General features: G+C 42.3%; 1 protein-coding gene across 4 annotated transcripts in view; it reads right to left on the bottom strand.

Moving 5' to 3' along the window:
- ATG7 (autophagy related 7) overlaps positions 1-24,470 on the bottom strand; it is a 298,659-nt gene that overhangs the window by 107,999 nt on the left and 166,190 nt on the right. The window contains exon 19 of one of the 4 annotated variants that reach the window (XM_049861842.1): positions 6,925-9,708. The exons of the other annotated variants lie outside the window; for them this stretch is intronic. Coding sequence (XP_049717799.1) covers positions 9,700-9,708 — 9 coding nt within the window. The 3' untranslated portion in view covers positions 6,925-9,699. Of the gene's footprint in view, positions 1-6,924; positions 9,709-24,470 lie in introns of those variants that run through there. 4 annotated transcript variants of the gene reach the window in all.

Raw genomic sequence — 24,470 nt, 5'->3', positions numbered from 1 at the left:
GTTCTTGGAGTTGAGCTAGCAGTTTACCTGCTGTTCTTGGGATTCATTGACCTTCACAGCCTGTGAGCAAGAGCCCTGTTTTCCGACCTGCCAATCTTGGGTTCGCCAGCCCCTGCAGCTATGTGAATCAGGAGAAACCTCCATCCTGATCCACAGACTTGGGACATTCCAGCCTCTACAAATGTGTGAGCTGTTTAATATAAATCTCTGTCTCTGTATACATTTATACACTTCACTGGTTTTGCTTCTCTAGAGAATCCAGCCTAAGACACAAGGTAATGAAACAATTGGTTTAACAAGACTGGCAGATTAGGAGACTTACAAAAACATCAAATTATTGGAGAGCAATTGTCCATAAGGGGCGAGAAATGTTTCCATTCATGCTGGCCCATCTGAAAGCAGGTAGGGACCAGCAGCGCTGGTCTGTTCACCTTTAAGGGAGGCCTCTCTGTTTTGGTCAGCAGGAAACCTAAAGTTAAAAGCTCTTAAGGAGATGGTGGGACCCTGGTGGAACTATCAGGGAGGAGCCAGATTCCCCAACTCACAGGTCCCTCCAAGGCCCTCCAGGGATGACCCTTCAATAATGGTGAAGGCAAGGCTCTTTAGATGCAGACTGAAGGCAAAGGAACCTTCTAGGACAACAGCAGGAGTCCTGGAGCCCTAGAAGGACAAGCAGAGGCTCATTAACTGAGCTGTTGAAGGCAGTGGCCTCCAGTTAGAAACAGAAATGTCAAGGGCTGAGCAAGTGTAAACAGCTGAACTCCTGGAGTTACCTGGAGTTGCCCCGTTGGACTCAGATTCCACATCTTTAAAATGAAAACACTGGATAAGGTGATTTCTAAAGTGTCCTTTAGGTTTCAACATTGCATTTCTTGGTGACTAAATACCGTATAAAGCTTTAACGTTTTCTTCAAACTGCCTGAGAATTCTCCTCATTCTAAGCATTAAATTTAAGCCCAACTGTGGTGTGAGACCTATTAAGCACTTGCTCACAAGCCTTTGTGCAATGCACCGTGTGAGCTCAGACTACTAACTCCATTGCCTCAACTACAAAAGGGGACTATGGATGCCTGTCATCACAAGGCAATGAGATGGGAAAAGTGAAAGCTTTTGGGCTTCTCTTGAAGGAAATAAAGGTGCTGTGGAAATTCTAAGCAGGATTACGCCAAAGCTCTCTCTCTGAACACAAAGGCCAATTCCAAAAATAAAATCTTATTTTGAGTTTCTCAGCCTCAGTGATGCCATTTCTGACGCTGTCGCTGTTCCCTTTAGTTTTCATCATCCTGAAGAGAGCAAATTTCCTCATGGGCGCAGGACTGGCCTTGACACAATGGCATCTTGGTCTGTCCTTGGGCTTCTGGTTTTCCCTTCCAACATCCCATTCCGCTTGTCTGGTACCTATTCCCTGGATCCCTGGCTTCAACAAACCCTGCCCCAGCCTAAATCTTCCCCCAAAGGTCTCACCACAAACTATCTAAAATATTGGCCCACTCTGATAGGTTAGTTTTATCCCCTCTTTTTGGGTACGGTAACTGCATCTATGTATTCTGGATAGGACTGTTGAAAAAAAAAATTGGGGACTCTTGGTTGTGCCAGGTATCTCTTAAAACACACTTGCTAAAGGGTCGAATTAGGGTTTTGAGCTAATTTGTCCCTTCTCTGTACAGCCTGACCTATCTGCTCCACTGTGCTGTTACAGCACTTTCTGAGAATAATTTTTATCTCACTGTATGGAAATTATTTGTGAAAATTTACCTGTCTTTAGCTGGACTAGGGTTGATGTGGGTGGGGGAGGGGGGCAGGGACTTTGACTTGTTCATCTTGTGTCGTGTACAAAGCAGGAAGTTAACAAATTTTTTGTTGAATGAATGAATGAATGCTGTGAATTACTATATCCTATTCTCCTCTTGAGTGTGTTCCTGAAGGGAAAGTAATCTTGGAACCCATGCAACTTAGAGGGAACCCCTGATCTTAAACTAGACTGTGGGTGCAAAGGACAGGACACTTGTGCTGCCGCTCTCCCTGCCTATGACAGACGTTACTACTCAGCCCTTAAGGTTCTCCCTCCTTCAATCTGCACTTGGCCTTAGAACACTCTCAGCACAGTGTTCCAGGCAGCCACCACCAATGAGTGACCTGGTACATAAGAGACACTGATTTGGCATCCCTGATGTATACTAAAGACACCTGAGGTCAAGAGGACACATGGCTGATGTATGATGTGCTTCACACCAACAATGAAATACACAAAAGAATGCTGAAATAGAGCCTGTATTGCTCCTTTAAAATTCAAGGCGTCAATTTGAAAAGGAAATCAGGAAAACAATACCATTTATAATAGCACCTAAAAAGATAAAATAATTAGGAATAAAATTAACCAGGGATGTAAAAAATCTATACAAAGAAAACTACAAAATACCATTGCAAGAAACCAAGAGAGACTTACATAAATGGGAAAACATACGATGCTCATGGATAGGAAGACTCAACATTACGAAAATGTCAATTCAACCCAAAGCAATCTACAGACATAATGCAATCCCAATCCAAATACCAATAGCATTCTTTAATAAGGTGGAAAAACTAATCACCAACTTTACATGGAAAGGAAAGCAGTCCCAGATAAGCAAAGCATTATCTAAGAAGAACAAAGCAGGAAGCCTCATATTACTTGATCTCAGAACCTACTATACAGCCACGGTAGTCAAAACAGCCTGGTACTGGTACAACAACAGACACAAAGACCGATGGAACAGAATTGAGAACCCAAACATAAATCCATCCACCTATGGTCAGCTGATCTTTAACAAAAAACCAAAGTCTGTTAAATGGGAAAAAGTCTTTTTTTTTTTTTTTTTTTCATTGTACTGTAGAAGGTTTACGGAACAAATTAGCTTCTCATTAGACAATTAGTACACATGTTTCGTGACACTGGCTACCAACCTCACAACTTGTCAACATTCTCCACTCTCGACCCCGGGTTTCCTATTACCAACTTTCCTGTCTCCTCCTGTCTTCTAGTCCTTGTCCCTGGGCTGGTGTGCCCCTTTAGTCTCATTTTGTTTTATGGACCTGTCTAATCTTTGGATGAAGGTTGAACCCCAGGGATGACTTCATTACTGAGCTAAAACAGTGTGCGGGGGCCGTATTCTTGGAGTTTCCCCAGTCCCTGTCAGGCCAGTAAGTCTGGTCTTTTTTTGTGAGTTAGAATTTTGTTCTACATTTTTCTCCAGCTCTGTCCAGGACCCTCTATTCTGATCCCTGTCAGAGCAGTCAGTGGTAGCCAGGCACCATCTAGTTGTACTGGACCCAGTCTGGTGGAGGCTTTAGTAGTTGTGGTTCAAAGGACTAATCTTTCCCTTGTATCTTTAGTTTTCTTCATTCTCCCTTGTTCCCGAAGGGGTGAAACCAGTGGAGTATCTTAGATGGCCACTCCCAAGCTTTTAAGACTCCAGATACTACTCACCAAAGTAGAATGTAGAACATCTTCTTTACAATCTATATTATGTCAATTGAGCTAGATGTTCCCTGAGACCATGGTCCCCACAGCCCTCAGCCCAGTAATTTGGTCCCTCAGGGAATTCAGATGTGTCTACAGAGCTTCCATGACCTTGCCTTGGACAAGTTGTGCTGGCTTCCCCAGTACTGTGTACTGTCTTACCTTTCACCAAAGTTACCACTTATCTATTATCTATTAGTCTTTTTAACAAATAGTGCTGGCAAAGCTAGATTTCCATCTGTAAAAAAATGAAACAGGACCCACACCTCACAGCATACACAAAAACTAACTCAAAATGGAACAAGCATCTAAATATAAAACCTAAAATAATAAAGATCATGGAAGAAAAAATAGGGACAATGCTAGGAGCCCAAATACACAGCATAAATTCAACACAAACCATAACTAACAATGTGCAAACACCAAAAGATAAACTAGATAACTGGAAGCCCTTAAAAATTAAACATGCTCATCAAAAGACTTCACCAAAGAGTAAAAAGAGAACCTACATACTGGGAAAAAATTGTTTTCTATGACATATCCTCCAAGGGTCTAATCTCTAAAATCTACAGAATACTTCAAAACTTCTATCATGGATTGACTTATGTCCCGCCCCCCCCCCCCCAAAATGTACGCATTAATTGGGTTGAGCCATGATTCCTGGTATTGTGTGATTTTCCTGTGTGTTGTAAATCTTACCTCCATGATGTTAGTGAGGCAGGACTCAATTTACAAGGCTGGATTGTGTCTTCAGGCAATCTTTTGAGATATAAAAGAGAGAAGTGAGCAGAGAGACAGGGGGACCTCATACCACCAAGAACGCAGTGCAAGGAGCACGGCACATCTTTTGGACCCAGGGTTTCTGCACAAAGAAGTTCTTAGGGGGAAGACTGATGAGAAAGCCAACAGCGAGAGAAAGCCTTCTTCTGGAGCTGACACCCTGAATTTGGACTTTTAGCCTATTTTACTGTGAAGAAATAAATTTTTCTTTGTTAAAGCCACTCACTTGTGGTATTTCTGTTAATGCGGGAGGATGGATGGCAGTTGTGTTAGGGAGGCAGGACTCAACCTACAAGATTGGATTGCCTCTTGAGGCATTCTCTTGAGATATAGAAGAGAGAAGTGAGCAGAGAGACAGGGGGACCTCATACCACCAAGAAAGCAGTGCCAGTAGCAGAGTGTGTCCTTTGGACTTGGGGTTCCTGAGCAAAGAAGCTCCTAGTCCAGAGGAAGACTGATGAGAAGGCCGACAGAGAGAGAAGGCCTTCCCCTGAAACTGACACCCTGAATTTGGACTTTTAGCCTACTTTATTGTGAAGAAATAAATTTCTCTTTGTTAAAGCCATCCACTTGTGGTATTTCTGTTATAGCAGCACTAGGTGACTAAGACAACTTCAATAACAAAAAAACAGATAATCCAGTTAACTGGGCAAAGGACATGAACAGACACTTCACCAAAGAAGACCTTCAGGCAGGTAACAGACACAGGATGAAAGCTCATGATCATTAGCCATTAAACTCGACTCACTGCCCTAAAGTTGATTCTGACTCAAAGCTACCATAGAGGACAGAGTACAATGAGATGCCATCTCACCCTGACATTACTTGCACTAACCAAGAAAACCAGAAAATAACAAATGTTGGAGACGTTGTGGGGAGATGGAACTCTTATGCACTGCTGGTGGGAATGTAAAATGGTACAACCACTTTTGAAAACAGTATGGTGCCTCCTTAAAAAGCTAGAACTAGAAATACCATACGATCCAGAAATCCCACTCATAGGACTATATCCTAGAGAAATAAGATATACGCATACTTATGTTTATTGCAGCATTATTCACAATAGCAAAAAGATGGAAACAACCTAAGTGCCTATCAATGGATGAATGGATAAACAAATTATGGCACATACACATAATGGAATACTACGCAATGATAAAAAACAACAATGGATCTACGAAACATCTCACAACATGGATGAGTCTGGAAGGCATTAAGTGAAATATGTGAGTCACAAAAGGACAAATACTGTATGGGACCACTATTATAAAAACCCAAGAAAAGGGTTTATAAGAAAACACACAGGAAAAACAATCTTTGATGGCTACAAGGGAGGGGGGATGGGGAGGGGAAACCACTAACTAGGTAATAGATAAGTGTTAACTTTGGTGAAAGGAAAGACAACACACAATACAGGAGAAGTGAGCACAATTTGATCAGGGCAAAGCCAAAGAAGCTTCCTAGACATGTCCAAATACCTTGAGGGGCTGAGGACCATGGTTTCGGGGGACTTCTAGGTCAACTGGCATAACATAGTTCATAAAGAAAATGATCTACATCTTACTTGGTGAATAGTGCCTGAGGTCTTAAAAGGTTGCTAGCAGCCGTCTAAACTACATCTATTGATCCCATCACAATCAGAGCAAAGGAGAACAAAGAAAATCAAAGATGCAAGAAAAATATAAGTCCAAAGGACTAATGGACCACATGTACCTCAGCTTCCAGCAGCCTGAGCGCAGAAGAATTAGATGGTACCTGGGTTCCACCACTGACAGCTCTGACAGGGATCACAATAGATAGTTCTGGACAGAGCGGGAGAAAAATGTAGAACAAAATTCAAATTCATGAAAAAAAGACCAGACTTATAGTCTGACTGAGATTGAAGGAACCCCTGAGACTATGGCCCTCAGATACTCTTCTAACTCAGAACTGAAGCCACTCCTGAAGTCCACCTTTCAGCCAAAGATTAGACAGTTCTATAAAACAAAAGGGAACACACATGAGGAATGTGCTGCTTATTTAGATCAAGTATATGAGACCAAACGGGCAACACCTGCCCAAAATCAAAGACGAGAAAGCAGGAAGGGACAGGAAACCTGGATGAATGGACATGGGGAGCCTGACGTGTAAAGCGGAAGGGGGAGATTGCTGACATACTTCAGGGATTACAACCAATGTCACAAAATAATTTATGTATGAATTTTGAATGAGAAGCTAATTTGCACTGTAAACTTTCATGTAAAATACAAAGAAAAAAAAAATTCAAGGTGCCACCCTAAAGGAATGTGAAAAGAACCACTTAACTCAGTGAGCAAATGATGGACCCACCCAGTTACGTAGCATTGTGCTTGCTATTTTTTTAACTGGTTACTGTTGCTTAAAATAAGACATTCGTCTTGAGATGGCTCAGAACTGGGAAACTGACCTGTGTGACTGGCAGTGTGTTAAATCCGTGTGATTTCAGACATGTGAGAGGCAGTGTGGTACAGTGGTTAAGATAATAGACTCCAGAACAGTTTCCCTTACTCACAGGACTGTTATGAGGAATTTCTATATTAACAGAATATATAATATAAAATGTTAATAATATTGATAAATATATAATTAACAAAAAGTTGATATATTTATATACATAAAGTGCTTTGACACCTAAGCACTCCATAAGCATCAGCTGCTAACTGAAAGGTCGGCGGTTCAAACCCACCAGCCACTCCATGGAAGAAAACAGCTGGTGATCTGCTCCCATAAAGATTACAGCCTAGGAAACTCTATGGGGCTGTTCTAGTCTGTCCTGCAGAGTTACTATGAGTCAGAATCAACCCCATGGCACACGACAGTAACAACACTGCCATGATACAGGCTAATAGAACAGGTCTGGCAGGGTGACAAACTGTGCCTGTATTTTTCCCTTAAAGCCAATTACTATGGCTGTTATTGGACAAGAAGTAGGTAATCCATTATTTCCCTCTTTGCTTTGGCTGCCAGGAACCACGGAGTTACATTTCGTGTTCAACTTTGGATGCTTTCCCTAGTTTAAGTTTTCTAATAAAATCACTTCATTTTAAAACTTGGCTCTTACATTTTTATTCTCATTTTAAAGACTTTTAGGTTTAATCACTTCTATGGTTTTGAATATAACTATCTTAAATGTTTTTTGGAAACCGAGAGAGTGTACATAATATAGAAACATGTATTTGCCAGGTTCCTGGTGCTGAATGTCAGCCAAGACCATGTGTTGGAGATGATACATTATATTTTTATGTATGACACACAGGCATGTCCTATCCATGAATCTCATTTTTACCATAATCATCTAGGAATATAGGGCAAATCTCATGTGACACTCCACAGAGATATCCAAAAAAGCTTTTATTATGCTGGCATTTCACTGTAATGATCATGGTTAAAAATGTCATCCCCCCTCCTTAAGCCTGGGTCACTGTTCTAGGCCAGAAAGTGGAGTTGAAGTTGGAGAAGTTCAGCCAGACAGAAGACAGAGAGATTACCGTGTTGAAACCAGTTCATTCTCTTTTTTATCCCTTATCTTGGGTTTCAGAGAATCAAAGAGCATAATTATTTATTTCAATTATGTAATTCTGTAGAGGGAACTGAGGCCTAGTGTGGAGAAGTGACTAGCTTAAGGTCACCAAGTGTGTCAATGCCTGGAGTGGAAAGTATAACCCAGGTTGGCTTCTAGGCCCAAATTCTTTCTAAAATGCCAAGCTACCTTTCTGGACCACTGAAACAGAAAGTGAGGACATTGCCTTGAGTGGCCAATTAAGATTTGAAACCTGAAATGTATTACTTTGTTGTAGCAAATTAGAGGGCTATTTAGAAAGCATGGTACTAGTTCCATGAAAATCAAAGTACTCTGGGAAATACTTCTGCTGCAAAAATTCATTGACTTTTAAGGCTTTTAATATGTGGTCATTCACTTAAAATCACTGGCCAATTCCAAAACTAGAGAATCGAATCATTCATTCAACCGATTCATAATTACTGGTTAATCACTACGTACTAGGCATTGTGCTAAGTCACAGTCCTCGGCTTCACGGAGCTCAAGGTCTAGGGCAAATAGTTGAGACACGTGCTACCATTCCTCACGCCCTTAAGTGATCACGACGGACACCACTAATTCATTCCATGGCCATCTTTCCTGCTGAATCTGGAATTGGCTTCAAAATTCTTCCCAAAACAACCCTTCAAGTAGCCACAAACAAATGTTCAGAGAGAAGGACACATGAACTGAAATCTCTTTGTCATTCCTGGACTAGTATAGTTGCTGTTGTTAATAGCTGCCATTGAGTTGGCTCCAACTTATGTACAACAGAATGAAATATTGCCTGGCGCCCTGGTGGCACAGTGGTTAAGCTGCTAACCGAAAGGTCAGCAGCTAGAACCCACCAGCAGCTCCGTGGGAGAAAGATGTGACCGTCTGCTTCTGTAAAGATTTACAGCCTTGGAAACCCTGTGAGGCAGTTCTACTCTATCCTATAGGGACAACGGCAGTGGGTTTTTGGTTTTAAGAGACTCCAGTTTTCTTTCACTTGAAATTTCCATCTCAGGCTAGGAAGCACACTCTCTATCTTATGCCTGTCATCACCCACAGTTGCCATCTGCTTCCAGGGAATCAAAAGCCAGGGTTGCTGCATCACTCACTTCAAAGCAGTTGCTTATCATGCCCAGTGATTTATTGCCTGAGGAAAGGGCTACTTAGCAACAGTGCGGCCTAGTACACTTCTAGAATGCCGAGGGAGAGTTTGGGAGAAAATACTTCTGACCTCACCTCAAGGTGGACCCCAGACAGCAGGAGGGCCTCCACTCTGTAAACCCAGCCTCCTTCCTCTCATAAGCTATTTTCTCTGGGCTTAATCCAGGGAGAAAAAGCAGGAAGACGCCTTTTCCTTCTAATGGTTTTTACTGTGCCTTTAAACATTTTAATTATTGGTGATAAGTGAGTAAAGCCCTTGTGAAACCCTGCTTTGTAGAGGGATGTTATTACTACCCCACAGCAGGCCTTTCTCCAGCAGTGAACAACACTGTGTATTGTTGTCTGGAAGGAGGCCTGTGGGCAGCAGATCTTTCTTTATGCTCCAAGTACACCTCCAGCAGAACGTGCAGACTCTGGGCGCTTGTGCACCGGTTACTGCATTTGCAGATCTGTTCACCTCCAACAGCAATGGAACATCTTTGCATCTTTTAAAAAAGAGTACAGAGGCAGCTCGAACGAAAAAAAAAAAAAAAAAGTGACATAAGTTAGGGCTAAACCAGGAAGAGAACTTCACAAGCATAAGTCTCCACGTCTCTCCACTACCATTTTCATGTCCAAACAGTGATGGTGTTTTATTCAGGCACAGAGATGGTGTTAGATACGGAGTGGAGCTCATAAGGAATAAGGCTTCTTTTCTTCTCTGAAGGGCTTAGACGTCCTAGGGAAGGCAAGATGTAACAGGAATAAGCTAAGTATTGGGGGATTTAAATATAGGGATAAATAATGTTGCCAAAAGAATAGTACAAAATATGGAGTTACCACATGGCCCCGCAATTTTGCTCCTAGGTATATAGTCAAGAAAAATGAAAATATATGTCCACAAAAACTTGTACATGGATATCATCACAGCATTAATCATAATAGCCCCGAATTGCAAACAACACAAACATCCATTAACTGGTGGGTACATTAAATGGGGTATAACCATAAAATGGAATATTATTTAACCATAAAAAAGAATGCAGTCCTAATACAGGCTACCACATGAAGGAACCTCAAAAACATTTTTGCTAAGTGAGAGAAGCCAGACATAAAAGGCCACATATTGTACGATGCCATTTATAAGAAAGGTTCAGCATAGGCAAATCCATAGAGACAGAAAGTAGATTAGTAGTTGCCTAGGGCTGGGGTGAATGGGGGAAATGAGTGTGCCTGCTACTGGGTACAGGATATCTTTTTGAGGTGATGAAAACATTCTAAACTTAGATCATGGTGATGGCCTCATAGTTCTGTGAATATTTTATAAAACACTGAATTGCAGATTTTAAATGGGAAGACTGTGTGATATATAAATTGAATTATATCTCAGTAAAGCTGTTATAAAACAACAGCACAGGCAATGCTACAGAGGCTCAAAGGAGGGATAAAGAATTTCTGGCTTGGATGGTGCGAAAGAACGTCATAAGACAAGTCAGATACTCGAGTTAAATTTTGAGGTAAAATAATTAACTGGAGGTAGGGGGGAGGATGGAAAAGTCCCTGGGCAGTACAAATGGCTAATGCACTCAACTGCTAACCAAAATGTAGGTGGTTTTAATCTAGCCCAAGGCACCTCAGAAGAAAGGCCTGGCGATCTGCTTCTGAAAAATCAGCCACTGAAATCCCTGTGGAGCACAGCTCTACTCTGACACACATGGGGTCGCCATGAGTTGGAATCAACTCAACAGCAACTGGTTTTGGTTTGGGGGGGATGGGTAGGGACACAGTGTGAGCCAAACAGCAGAGACACTCTTGAGACAGGCATGTTCGGCGACAGTGAGGAGACCAGCTTGGGTAAGGTGGGGGCCTTAAGTAGAAAACGAAAGCGAAGAGGCTTAAAATATAGTCGTGGCCAGGTGGGCTAGGTCTGAGGGGCTGAAGATGGGCCCTGGTGAGAGCCAAAAGCATCCTGTCTTCAGCATCCTGGTTTTCAGGCCAACAGGGAACAATACATCGACAACCTCTTGGTCAGGTTCTCTCATCATCAAGAAAACCTGCACTTAGAGGAAGCCATGGAGGTAATGCATTCACGCCTCTTCAAAATGGGTATGTCAGAGGTCAGAATATGCTCAGACACCCTTCCTCTGAGAGGGGTGACGGTGAAGTGTGGACATGGAACATGACAGAATGGAAGAAGAGCTCTTGGATGTCCAGGGAAGGATTACTTTGCACCATATTCCTTCAGAATCTGTGATTATTACCATGTGGTAGGCGGGTGTCTTACTGGGTAAAGTGATGAAATAAGTTCTCTGAGAAATTTTAGGACTTTCCTACTTGAGTCAAGTTCCACTTAAAATCAATAACTTATTTACTGAAAAGTCTCCAAAAATCCACAAGGCATTCTAAGTATGCTCAGTTTCTAGGCCCAGTAACTCATCTTGCATGAAAGAACACTTAGGTGTACCTTTCACTGTATGATGTGTGACTCGATACAGTAATTTCTTCATTAAGCTACTTAATTAGAATTTAGATGTATATAATTGTACTTGAGGGAAATAAAGCTGGCCTTTTATAAATCAGTCTTCTCAGTAAGTCAGGCTAGCCTTCCGTATGTTAATCTTTCTCTAGTTTTGGTAATTTCAAAATGAATAACTATAAACATGCAGCTTCTCAAAGGCGTGGTCCGAGTCGTATGCATGGTTGTGTTCTCTACAGCAGTGCCACTCTACAGAATTCTCGGCACTGATGGACATAGTCTCTATCTGCACTGTCCAATGTGGTAGCCACTAGCCACATGTGGCTACTGAGCCCTAGAAACATGGGCAGTGTGCCTCAGGACTGAAGATTTAATTTTATTCTTCAATAGTTTAAAATTTAAGGAGCCACACGTGTGGCTAGTGGCTACCGTATTGGATACTACAGCCCTTTAGGGTCTAGTACAATACTTTATTCATCATAGGTGTTTAATAAATATCTGTTCAACTGAATGAATTTATTCAGTAAACACATACTGAGCTTCCTCTATGTGCGAGGCATTCAACTAGATGTTGGGTATGACTGAAATGTTGTTAGACTTAGAACTTGTGGTTACAAGGAAGAAAAAGCTCAACCCTGATTTACTTACGCCAAAAGAGGCCTGTTGGCTCTTGTCTGCAGACTAGGGATATGGTGCCTCCTGTTGGCACCAGAGACAGCTTGGTTCAGAGCTTAAATGATAACATAACGCCCGTCCTCTCCAATTCTCAGCTCAGCTAAGCCAGGCTCTCTTTCATGTGTGGTCTTCAGACTCAAACTGGCTCTTCACTCACGATCCCTAAAAGGCTCCCCAGCCCAGATCTCACACTGTCACATCTCTAAGTCCTGACCCCAGCAATCCTAGCAAAATTTCATCAGAGCTTGTTGGTTATAACTGGGTTGTATGCCCATCTCTGAACCAATCAATACATCCAGGGAAATATGATGTGTTGATTATCTTAAGTCTAGATTATATGCTCCAACTCTGTGCTAAGGGTGGAGCCAACTCCACTAGAAAAATGCACGAGATGAGAGTGAGGTCCTGGATGGTCTCTCAGAGCAATATCAAGGTAATTATAAGGAATGGAGTAAATTTTGCTAGGTAGTAAAACCAACAGATATCCACTCTAGTCCATCTAAAAGGAACACGGCATCTCTCTAAACAAACAAAAAAAAAAAAACCAAACCAGTTGCCGCACAGTCAATGCTTACTCATAGCGACATATAGGACAGAGTAGAACTTCCCCATAGAGTTGCCAAGGAGGGCTGGTGAATTTGAACTGCGACCTTTTGGTCAGCAGCCAAGCTCTTAACCACTGTACCACCAGGGCTCCAACATCTCTCTAGGGAAACCTTAAAACAAAAATGCTGGTCATATCTGCTGATCAGATAGTAAGAAAAATACTATCTAAAAGAAAAAGCTCAATTTAGTAAGATGTAGGTTGAAATGGTAGTAACATTCATTTATGGATAACTTCCTCTGACATTGCCTACTTTTTCCTAGGTAATTCTCATAAAACCCTTGTGAAGAAGGTTGCATCTGTGAAATTTAGAGGCCTTTAAGATGGAGCAGTCAGCTGACCAGGGCCTGCTGTCGGCAGCTTTCGGTGCCTGCCTCGGTTTTGGACTCCAGATGTCCCCGCCTGTGCCCCCACAACCACCCCCCAAGACACTGAGGGTGCGCTCAGACCTCTTAGAAGTCCTGACCTGTGGAGGCAGGCAGAGCAGACGCAGCACAGCCCACCCAGGGAAGGGACACACAATTGCCAATTCACACAATACAATGTGAATTGTCTATTTTCATAAGGGCTACTCCAAGAGAGATTATTTGTGGGCAGAATGACTCATGGGAGAGCCAAATGAATTCGCCCCAGATAGAAGACAAAGAGTTTGGAACATCACTGAAATGAGAAAAATTAGCCAAAACAGCTGCAGCACTTTAGGGTCTTTTAAATAGCCTCCTCCTGCCTACTTCTCCACCCTTTTCTAGCTGTTCTCTCTTGCTCCTTAGATACTGAGGTTTTGCTATTGTTGGCTCAAAGGGATGGGGCTGGATCTGGGAAATATCCTTTCTAGCAAGCGCATCCTTTTATTCCTTCGAGTTTTCTGATATTATCTTTTGAAAAGATGACTCTGGATTACTCTGAGAATGACTCTAAAACTTCTTGGCTTGTTTCTAGGTGGAAAAAATGTTAAAGCTTGTGGACAGGCCTTTCCACACTTCAAGGACATTTGGTGTTCGGGCCGCATGGCAAGGGGGCCCATGTCTCTGTCTGTTCTCCTCCCTTGGGCAGCCCGAGACCTCTGGAGTCCCCTCAACTCAAACTGACCACGCCTGCCTTTTACTGTCTAGGGTGCTTTCCAATTGGAGTGTAGCTCTCCTGAGGCATCCCTGGGTGGTCCAAGCAGCTGCTAACTGAAAGGCTGGAGGTTTGGGTCCACCCAGGAGCACCTTCAGAGGAAAGGTCTGGTGACTGACTTCTGAAAACCCAGTGGAGCACAGTCGTACTCTGACACACGGGTCACCATGAGTCAGAGCTGGCTCGACAGCAGCTGGTTTGGGTTTCTCTTTAGGCGTGGTGGACCGAGCAGCAGACGCACCATCCTTGGTAAGAAAGGAGGGCTTATTTGTGTCTAATCTCCTTTCTGGACTTTAACAGATTGCTCAGCTCACCAGTGACTGGGCCTGACCCCAACTGGACTGGCATTGCACTTGTTGGAGCCCAGGAGACGGTGCGCTTCGTGAATGCTTGTGGAATGTGGAATATTTTTGGTAACTTGGCGATGTTACTTTGTATAAAAAGTACCAAAGAGAAAGGGTCTTAAACATCAATACCTGTAACATATGTCTCCTATCCAGAAAAATATTCATCTTTCTACTCTACTCTGTAAACCTCAGCCCCCTAAAAAAGGCTCAACCCTAAGGTGAATCAACTTTTAAAATGGATCTCAGGCCCATGGAAATCAGCTACATTAACTGGCTCTCCATTCCTCAAGGACTCTCCATTCCAAAAGTCTCCAGTAGGTCAGGTTAGCACGAGTGAACTCGCTTTTCAGAAACCCTCTAGTCTTTCCCGTATCATGTTGCTTGCTTGAGTGTCAGCTGGATCTTTTTATGAGTTTCACCTCATTTATTTTTTTAAAACAGCTTCATTGAGATATAATTCACATACAATTCACCCATTTAAACTGTGCAATTCAATGGTTTTCAGTATATTCACAGAGTTGTGCAGTCACCACTATTTAATTCCCCAGCATTTTTATCACCTGAGAACGAAACCTGGTACCCCACTGGCAGTCACTCTACATTGCTCTCCAGTACCTTCAGCCCCTGGCAACCACTAAGCTGATCTCTGTCTCTATAGATTTGTCTGTTCTGGACATTTCATATAAACAGAATCTCATTCATTTCTTAAAAACGTTTATTGTACTTCTTATATATACCAGCTCTTCTGCTAGGTGCTGGAATCACAGACTTGAGTAAAATCTAGTGCCTGCATTCGATTCACTCACAGCCCAGTAGTAAACATGTGCTGAATACTTACTATGTGCAGGAGTCTGAGGGCTTTCTCTTGGGTATGATAGCTGCACTCATATTAGCTGCCAGAGGCCCTCTGTACTCGGTACATACTCAGACCAAGAAGCCCTTGGTTTCAACATTATTAGGTGGATGCTACCCAATGCTCCATCAAATGCGCTTAACCAGGCCTACAAATGTCTACCTTTACTCCTAATTTGATCAGTCCTTTTCAAAAGCCACCTTCCTTGGTAAACCCTCAGAAAATTGATAAAGACTCAAAATTTCTGGTTTGTTTTTTCAACTGTAAGCACCTGGCCTTTTTTTTTTTTCCCGTAATATCTAAGGAACTTTTTAAAATTATACTTTAGATGAAGGTTTACAGAGCAAACTACTTTGTCATTAAACAATTAATACACATACTATTTTGTGACACTGGCTGCCAACTCTGTGACATGTCAATGCTCTTCCCTTCTTGACCTTGGGTTCCCCATTACCAGCTTTCCTGTCCCCTCTTGCCTTCTCTTCCTTGCCCCTGAGCTGGTATGGCCCATTTAGTTTTGTATACATGGTTGAAATACATGTATTATTGTTTTAGGGGCCTGTCTAATCTTTGACTGAAGGGTGAACCTCAGGAGTGACTTCAGTACTGAGTTAAAAGGGTGTCTGGGGGCCATATTCTTGGGGGTTTCTCCAGTCTCCGTTGGACCAGTAAGTCTGATCTTTTTTTTCTTTTTTTGAGTTAGAATTTAGTTCTACATTTTTCTCCAGCTCTGTCCGGGACCATCTATCGTGATCTCTGCCAGAGCAGTCAGTGGTGGTAGCTGGGCACCATCTAATTGTGCTGGACTCAGACTGGTGGAGGCCATAGTAGTTGTGTTCCATTAGTCCTTTGGACCAATCTTGCCCTTTTGTCTTTGGTTTTCTTCACTCTCCCTTGCTCCAGATGGGGTGAGACCAGTGGAGTATCTTAGATGGCTGCTCACAAGCTTTTAAGACCCCAGACTCTACTCACCAAAGTAGAACATAGAACATTTTCTTCATAAACTATGTTATGCCCATTGAGCTAGATGTTCCCCAAGACCATGGTCCCCACAGCCCTCAGCCCAGTAATCTGGTCCCTCAGGGAGTTTGGATGTGTCTGTTTGGATGTGAGCTTCCATGACCTTGCCTTGGAGAAGTTGTGCTGGCTTCCCCAGTATTGTCTTACCCTTCACCAAAGCTACCACTTATTTATTGTCTATTTAGTGTTTCGAAGGAATATTTTTTCTGGGTTTCTAATTAGGTATTTGGGATTTTCCTGCGTGATACTGACTATACTCAGGACATATAAGAGGGCTACTCTGAGATCTCCCTGCAGATTTTTTAAGTAAGGTTAGCTTTGGAGGGTGAAATTAGTAAGAACTGACATGCCTTGGAGGACATCAGCCACGTGTGGGAGTTATTCATCTGAAAAAGCTTTAGAAAAGCAGTTGAAAAAAGATTAGGAATTTCCAACTTCAATCAAGGAGACAAGGGAGTGATCTCAGGAGATGTGCTTTTAACTAAGAAACGTAAAACCTACATAACTCGAGAAGGCTGTTCACAGATGGTAGCAGGGCCCATGTAAAGTTTGGAATGAGGGACATCAATGTGCAAGAATTTGTTAACACCTCTGCCACTGTCCAGGAATTAGCAAGCTCATGTATTTGGTCCCTCTAGAAAGCAGGCCTCTTTGGTACATGAGGTATCACAGTTCTATGAAGTGATCATTCAACATTCTGATTACCAATTATGTTCCCATGTACATATGAATAGTGATGGACAGGACAAACTGAACTGTCTATGTTTGTACATCAAGCTTTTGTGAGTTTAGTTATTCGGAGTTAGTCCCTGAGAGCTTTCATGCACCGGAAGAGCTGAGTTTCTGACCTGTAGAGGTAGGAACCATGGACCATAATGACCTACCAAAGCACAGATCTGGAGAACAGATTTGGGGTCAAACATATGAAGCTTGCTATATAGAACAGGAATTCAACGAGCTATGTGCAGGCCCAGCTAATGTGTAACAAAGGCATGACAGAGTAGTGGTTAAGAACAGAGCTATGTGACCATGCGCAACTTAATATATAAAGTGGTGACCTTGGGTTATGTGATCTTGGGTAACTTGCTTAACACATGAAATCAAGTTGTTGTGAAAATTAAATGAGATAATGCAAATACAGGTATAGTACATAGTAAACCCGCAAGACTTAGCCATTACATCAACACTGTCATGACTTAAGAAAGGACTCTCAGAGTAATCCAAAGAAAGAACAGGATACCCTGAGATGAGGAGTTCTCCATAAGCTCAATAAAAGGCAGAGATTTGTCAATTGAGGGACAAATACAAACTTGATGCTACTGAATTTCCTTCAACTCCAGGGCTTCCAATTAGCTCCCTGTCATTGTTAGTTGCCATCGAGTCGATTCTGACTCATGGTGACCCTGTGTGTGCAGAGTAGGTCTGGTGACCCCGTGTGTGCAGAGTAGGTCTGGTGACCCCGTGTGTGCAGAGTAGGTCTGCTCCACAGGGTTCTCAAGGCCGTGACATTTCAGAACCACATCGCCAGGCCTGTCTTCTGAGACACCTCTGAGTGGGTTTGCACTGCCGATCTTTTGGGTGTGAGTGGAGCGCTTAGCCATCTGCAACTTAAATCTTTACACACAATTGAAGAGGAAGATGTCATCCCACTAGCTAATGTGTTTTTCATGTCAAACTGCTTTCTTTTGCCATTCAACCAATGCATGCTTTTCTGAGTACTTATGTGCAAAGCGCCTATAAGTCGATGAGGGCACAAATATGGAAAGATGTAGTCCTTGCCCTCAAGAAGCTTAACAACTAATTAGGAAGAGAGGACTACAGGACTAGTTGGTGACCCAAAAATACTTGTTGGATTCAGGCCCACCATCGATTTGGTGCTTGACTCCTTACTAGAGAGCCATAACCAGGAGAGCCAACCAGTTTTCATGGTCTCTCAGTTGAGTTGATTCTGACTCCTGGTGGCCCCGTGGTGTCAGGGTAGAACTGTGCTCCACAGGGTTTCCAATGGCTGATCTTTCAAAAGTAGATCACCCAGGACTTTCTTCTGAGGCAGCTCTGGGTCGACTCGAACCTCTAACCTGTTGGTTAGCAGCTGAATATGTTAATTGTTTGCACCACCCAGGGACTCTGTAACCAAGAGAATGGCCAGGAAAATTACTGTATCTGGAATTACTCTATTCTAGGAAACATGAGTAGGCTTTCATTATACTAAATTAAAATCAATCATATTCTCCCTCTCTTTCTCAACCTCTCTCTCATTCCCATTCCCTTTGGAGTACAGCAAATTAGCATGAAGGCTCTGGGATCTTTCAGGCCCAGATTCTCAGGCTGTCTCTTGGGCGGGCCCTGTGGCAGCAGTCGGTGAAGGCAGATAGAGCAGCTTCCATGTTACAAGTTCACATAGCCACCTATGGGAGACACTGAAGGCTTGGCCACGGCTCATTTGCACTTATTTGATTCACTGCCCATCTTCTCGTGGCTGTCAGCTCAATGAGGGGAAGGACACCATGCTTCGCTTATCATGTGGCACAGCCAGGCTCCCAGATATTTACTGACTTGGGCAGTTACATCCTATGGCTATTACAAGTATCATCTATAAGAAAACCCACTGATCCCCACTCTCTGTCAGTACCCCCAGGAGCCTGTTTTTAGTGATGCTTTCTTTTTGTGACATCTTAACCGGTTTTGGTTTCTTTTAGGCTCTGTGGGCTCTGGCGGCCACATTTTAAGTATATTACTTTTGTGGAAAGTGTCAGGTAGGGGAGAAAGACTGCCAGGAACCTCCAGGGTCAGCCCTGCATTTTGTGGACAAACATCCAGGAACAAGCAACACCAGGAGGGTCCACTCCTACTGGAATGGCCCTTCATTGCTCTGTCGCCTCAAGAAATTCATAGCACCTTTGGGCAAGGGAACAACACCGTGGTGTTTACTAAAATCTACATCTGGTAGCAATTTGTTCAATAGCAACCAGCTTTCCCCCTCCTTTTCTTCAGTGAAATAACCCACAGGGGCCCATAACACCCCACCACTGTTCATTTGTATGAGGCCTAGATTGTGTCGTTTATGGTCCTAATTATAGATCTGGGTTTATCGACAAGTTTCAGCATGGTAAGTAATTTTTTCGACTGCAGAGGAGACTGACGCCACATGTCCTTAGGCTGCAGCACTGTTACTGACCGTCGCCATCTGGGCTGAACACTGCAGCCTCCTGCTGACCTCCTGCTCCCCAGGTCCTGCATCCACGCTCCTGCGGCAGAAGCCAGAGCCCTCCCCATCCCCACCCCGAGAGGCATGGCCCTAGATGGGGCATAGACGCTCCAGCAAGGAACAGCTACGTCTGTACCTGGAAGGAGACAATTGGGCACTACCAGGGAACCTTAGAGACAATTCCTTCTTTCTCTGGGGTGTAGGGTGGTGGTGAGGGAGACTGAGTAGCTACCTGACTACAGGAATAAAAGAATCCAGAGAAAATAGGGTGGTTAGGTGAGAAAATGGGGTCAATCCAGAAAACACAGTAAGTCAAATCTGGGGAAAAATCTGAGAAGTAGAATTTCATGATTTGCATTCAACGCCTATTTGAAATTGTTCATAGAAAATAATTGTTTAGGAGGGACAGGAAGAAACTTAGGATTAGAATAAGAGTACCATGGACTTCAAATGGGCTTCTGGTATGTCCAGAAGCACCCATCTGCCCACATCAGCCCCTCCTTTGGAAGGACTGCCCCTTTTTACTCCAACCACATGTCTTTGAGACAGCTGCCAATCTGCACACTCTGCCCTGGCCCAAGCTGGCCCATCACAGCAGCTCATCCCTACCTACTTCAAGTGGTCCCGAGAAGTCACGTGACCCAGGCCTGGCCAATCATGGTCCTTACCCAGATGTTTCTTTTGGAGACCCTGGAAGGTGCTCTTAAAGAAACAGGAAAAATGAGAGCTTAGAACTGTCTATGGCCATGTTTCTTGCTACAAGGAAAGAAAGCACCTATTTACTGTTAAAGAGAATGATGCCAACAGAGAGAGAGAAGCAAAGAGGAGCAATAAATACAAAGATGATCTTGACCTTAAATCCCCAGATTTGGAATCCTTGGGGCCAGAAGTCACAGTCTGGTTCCATTAGAATATAAATTCTTCTTTTATTCTTATGCCAATTTGAGCTTTTGGTTTCTGTCCTTTGTAAGCAGGGTCTAAACCAAAAAACCAAAAACTGAACCCATTGCTGTCGAGTTGATTCCAACCTATAGCAACCCTATAGATCAGTAGAACTGCCCCATAGAGTCCCAAGGAGTGCCTGGTGGATTTGAACTGCCATCCTTTTGGTTAGCAGCTGTGGCACTTACCCACTACACCACCAGGGTTTCCAACCAGGGTCTAGATCGCTGTAAAAGGTACTTCACTGAAAAAGATTGTTATGATGATCAACTGAGTAAATGCAAATAACATACTTTAAAAAATGCAAGGTGCCAGACAGGAGCTGGACACTGACCACATGTTATATAGCTATGAGGGGGTAGGGGGTGCTGGAAAATACCACCAACCCATGTCAGGAGAGTGGTGTGTTAAAAACTCTTTATGGACCATTTTGAAGACACACCGCGTAGATGGAAGAGTATGATGCCCTCTCAGACCACCCCCCCTCCAGCCCACATAACTATCCACCCAAGGCCAGTCCAGGAGAACAGTGGTTTTGACCACTTCTTCCTGGAGCTCATTAGTTCACCTCAACTGTGCCATGCATGGTTCCAGGCTTGAGCAGTCCTTTGATCAGCCAGAATTGGAGGTAGGGTCTCTGGCAGTGGGATAGAATTTTATAGTATGATGTCAAAAGTCATGAATTCACAAACTCAACTCTGTCTGGCATGTACTCTGCCCAGATACCAGGGCTTCCGGCCACTTTTTGGGCCTCTCGTCACCAAGTGCTTTAATTGCTGCTTATTCATTCCTTTTTTTCATGGCTTCTCTGGCAAGAAGGCGGAAAGGAGTGAAGTATTATGATAGGGAGAACCAGGATTTATTCACTCAGCATGGCTTTTACCAGCAATATTACGTATTTGGTATTGTTCTAGGACCTAGAAGGGATAGAAAGATAAACTAGACATAAATTCTGTCCTCAAAAAGAACAGATATTGCTAATAAGTAGAAGGCATACACTACATACAAATAACTTTAATTTTAATGTAAAAAGAGCTTAAAATTAATTATTCATGAAAAAGAAGCACACAAGGCAAAGGGGAAGGAGAGATTGTTTTTGGCAAGGGAATGGGAAAATAGGGACCAAAGAAGTTTTCACAAACACCTGAGTTTAGTGAACCAGGAAAAATAGCCAGGATTTGGGCATATGGAAAAGAGAAGGGAGTAGCATAAGAAAGGGCAGATGGTGGGCATGTACAGGCACTAAGATTCCCTCCAACTTTAGATATGATATAGAGGAAGAAAGACAAATTTAGAATTGATTGATAATATGGGATACACATACATGGCTAAACTCAGTCTAGGAATAAGGCTTCTGTGTCTTTCTGGAGTAGAAATTCAAGATTTGGTGTCTAATTATAAAATGGAGATGCTTACCAGGTCTCAATTTAAGCCCTGAGTATACACCTGGTACTAGGGTTGCTATAAGGTCGCTATGAGTCGGAACCGACTCGACAGCAACGGGTTTGGTTTTTTTGTTTTACTATCAGCAACAATAATCATTGCCAGACTCCTACAAAAAGCATCCCAGATAATTCTAATTGGCAGGAAGGGTTGAGATCCCCTGCTTGAATTCAACCAATGGTGTGACTTAACAAATGAGGACACTGAGGCCTAGAGGTATGGGACTCTGATCGAGTCAAATAGTAACCTGGGATTAGGCAACAGGTCTCTAGGCTCCATCATACTTTCCATGTGAATAACTAGGTCATCCTATTGTGTTTGCTTTTCATAGGGGGCATATAAAGCGGAATGGACAAGAATTTTTAGAACTGAAGTAGAGAAACCATCAGGGAAGAGGAATCCAAATGACTAATAAGCATAAGAAAAGATGTTTACCTCATTGCTAATCAGGAAAATACAAGTTAAAAGCACAGTGAGATACTGTTACACATCCAACAGATCGGCAAAAATTAAAAAAAAATGACAGTCCCAAGTGTTTGGCAAGGATACGAAGCCAGAAACTTTCATGGACTATTGGCAGTCATGTAAATTGGCACAATTGCTTTGGAAAACAGTTTGGCATGATCTAATAAAGCCAAAGATTCGTATTTCCTATGACCCAACAATTCTGGTCCAAGGTATATAACCTAGAGCATGCATTCTCAATGGGGGTAATATTGCCCCCAGAGGAGCAAAAATTGATTTTTAGGGACTGAAAAGAATCTTAGATATTACAATGGTTCGTGGCCGCTCAAGCATCAACCCTACCCAACAAAATCTTATTCTTTAGTATTTAATTAATAGTAGCTAAATTAATTTTGAATTAACTTTCTTCCCTATGAGGGGTAATAATGACAAAAGAAAAATATCACACATGTACCCCAAGAGATACATACAAGATATACAAAGGAATGCTCCAACCAGGATTCCTTATTATAGCCCTCAAACTGGAAACACTACAAATACCCATTTGCAGTAGAATAAGAAAATTGTTGTATACTCAAAGTATGGAATGCTGAACAACAATGAAAATGAATGAACTTCAGCTGCACACAATAACATAGGTAAACTTCACAATGTTGAGTAAAAGAAGCGAGACACAAGGGATTATATACAGCATAAAAAATCAGGCAAATGGAATTACACTGGTTAAGGATCCATGCACCACACTAAAGCTGTCAAGAAAAGCAGGGAAATGATTATCACAGGAGCCCGTGGAGCAGTTATGTCTAGTGTTGTCACGGGGGTGTTCACATGAAATACTATATATTTTTAACCTGTGAGTTTATAATTACTCTTTAAATTTTACATGTTTATGCTTTCTCCTGCACGTATTGCAGTTCATTTAAAAACATTAAAATACAAAAGAAAAAGGGAGAGTGTTCTTGATCTTTGCCATTCTAACTTTGCTAAAGCATTGCTTGGATCGATTATTCCTCAACTGGTTTGGGTGCGCTCAGACTTTCATTTACATGATCTCATTGGCATCTTGACTCAGCAGGAGAGAGTGAGTAAGAAACCATTCTGTTCAGGAAATTAAAAAAAAAAACACCCCAAACCCATTTGTCTGGAGTTGACTCTGACTCACAGCGACCCCATATGTTTCAGAGTAAAACTGTGCTCCATGCAGTTTCATGGCTGTGACCTTTTGGAAGCAGATGGCCAGGCACCATGGGATGGATTTGAACTATCAACTTTTTTGGTTAGTAGCCAAGTGCTTAACTGTTTGTGCCACCAGGGACTCCAAGGACTAGTAGAAATATCAGCTTGCACAGGAGAGGAAACAGGGCTTTCCAAGCAGAAGGATCAATTGAACAAAGGTAAGAAAATGCCAGTGTGGGTATGTGGGAGTGGGCACAGCAAGGGATATAAGCATATAGAGCTGACCTAAAGAGAAAAAAAAAAAACAAAGAACGCACGCAGTTACACTTAGCTTTCCTTTTGAGGAGTTCCTAGTAAGAGAGATAAGAATGTTTTTTTAAGGTTCATATTTTAAGCAAGCAGTTGCAATTGCTTCATACTAGGAAGTTTTATGATTTATTTTAAAGACAATATGCATTCTTATACTGACTGAAATCAAATAGTTTATAGGTTCTTCTACAATGAAACCACCTCTTTGACAATCAAATAATATACATATAATATGAACCAAATTAATGGTTGATGATTACTTAAAGTTTAATTCAAGACACAAATGGTCAAAGACCTATGGTATTACATAGCAGTAAACATTTTTATTTACAAAAGTGATGGCAGTTTTCCATCTGGTTCATTTGTATTTTGCTTACAATAAATAATGTTTATATTACACTTCTAAAGATTTCAAAGCACATAATGATACGAGCTTAGTGAGGTGGGTATTATCACATTACAGAGGGCACCCAGGCACACGGAAGTGACCCAGCTAGTGGCAGGACCAGGGGCAAATCAGTACTTTTCAAAATCCAGATCCTATGCTCCTCCCAGAAGACAATCTAGTTTCTAGGCTCAACCTGCTACAGGCTGGAGAGCTAGGCTTAATATTCTTTTAGCCTAGTGTCATGGTATTGAAGTGTAAGTTTTATTTTCATATGTCATTGTTAGAAAAAGGGGGGGGCAGGGGGAGCAGAGTATAAATAAGCCTATGAGTATTTGGGTACAGAAACCTGGAACAGTTATCTCTAAAAGGCTGGTATTGAATTAGTGCTTTAAAACTTGAATGTTTAGAGCTGACGTTAGATAAGAATAACGTAAACATTTTATATGTCTTTTATGAAAACGAAATACAGTTGATTT

The sequence above is a fragment of the Elephas maximus genome, chromosome 20 (genome assembly GCF_024166365.1).
Source record: "Elephas maximus indicus isolate mEleMax1 chromosome 20, mEleMax1 primary haplotype, whole genome shotgun sequence".
NCBI lineage: Eukaryota > Metazoa > Chordata > Mammalia > Proboscidea > Elephantidae > Elephas > Elephas maximus.
The sequence above is the reverse complement of the archived record's forward strand: the minus strand, read 5'-3'. Positions and strand labels throughout refer to the sequence as shown.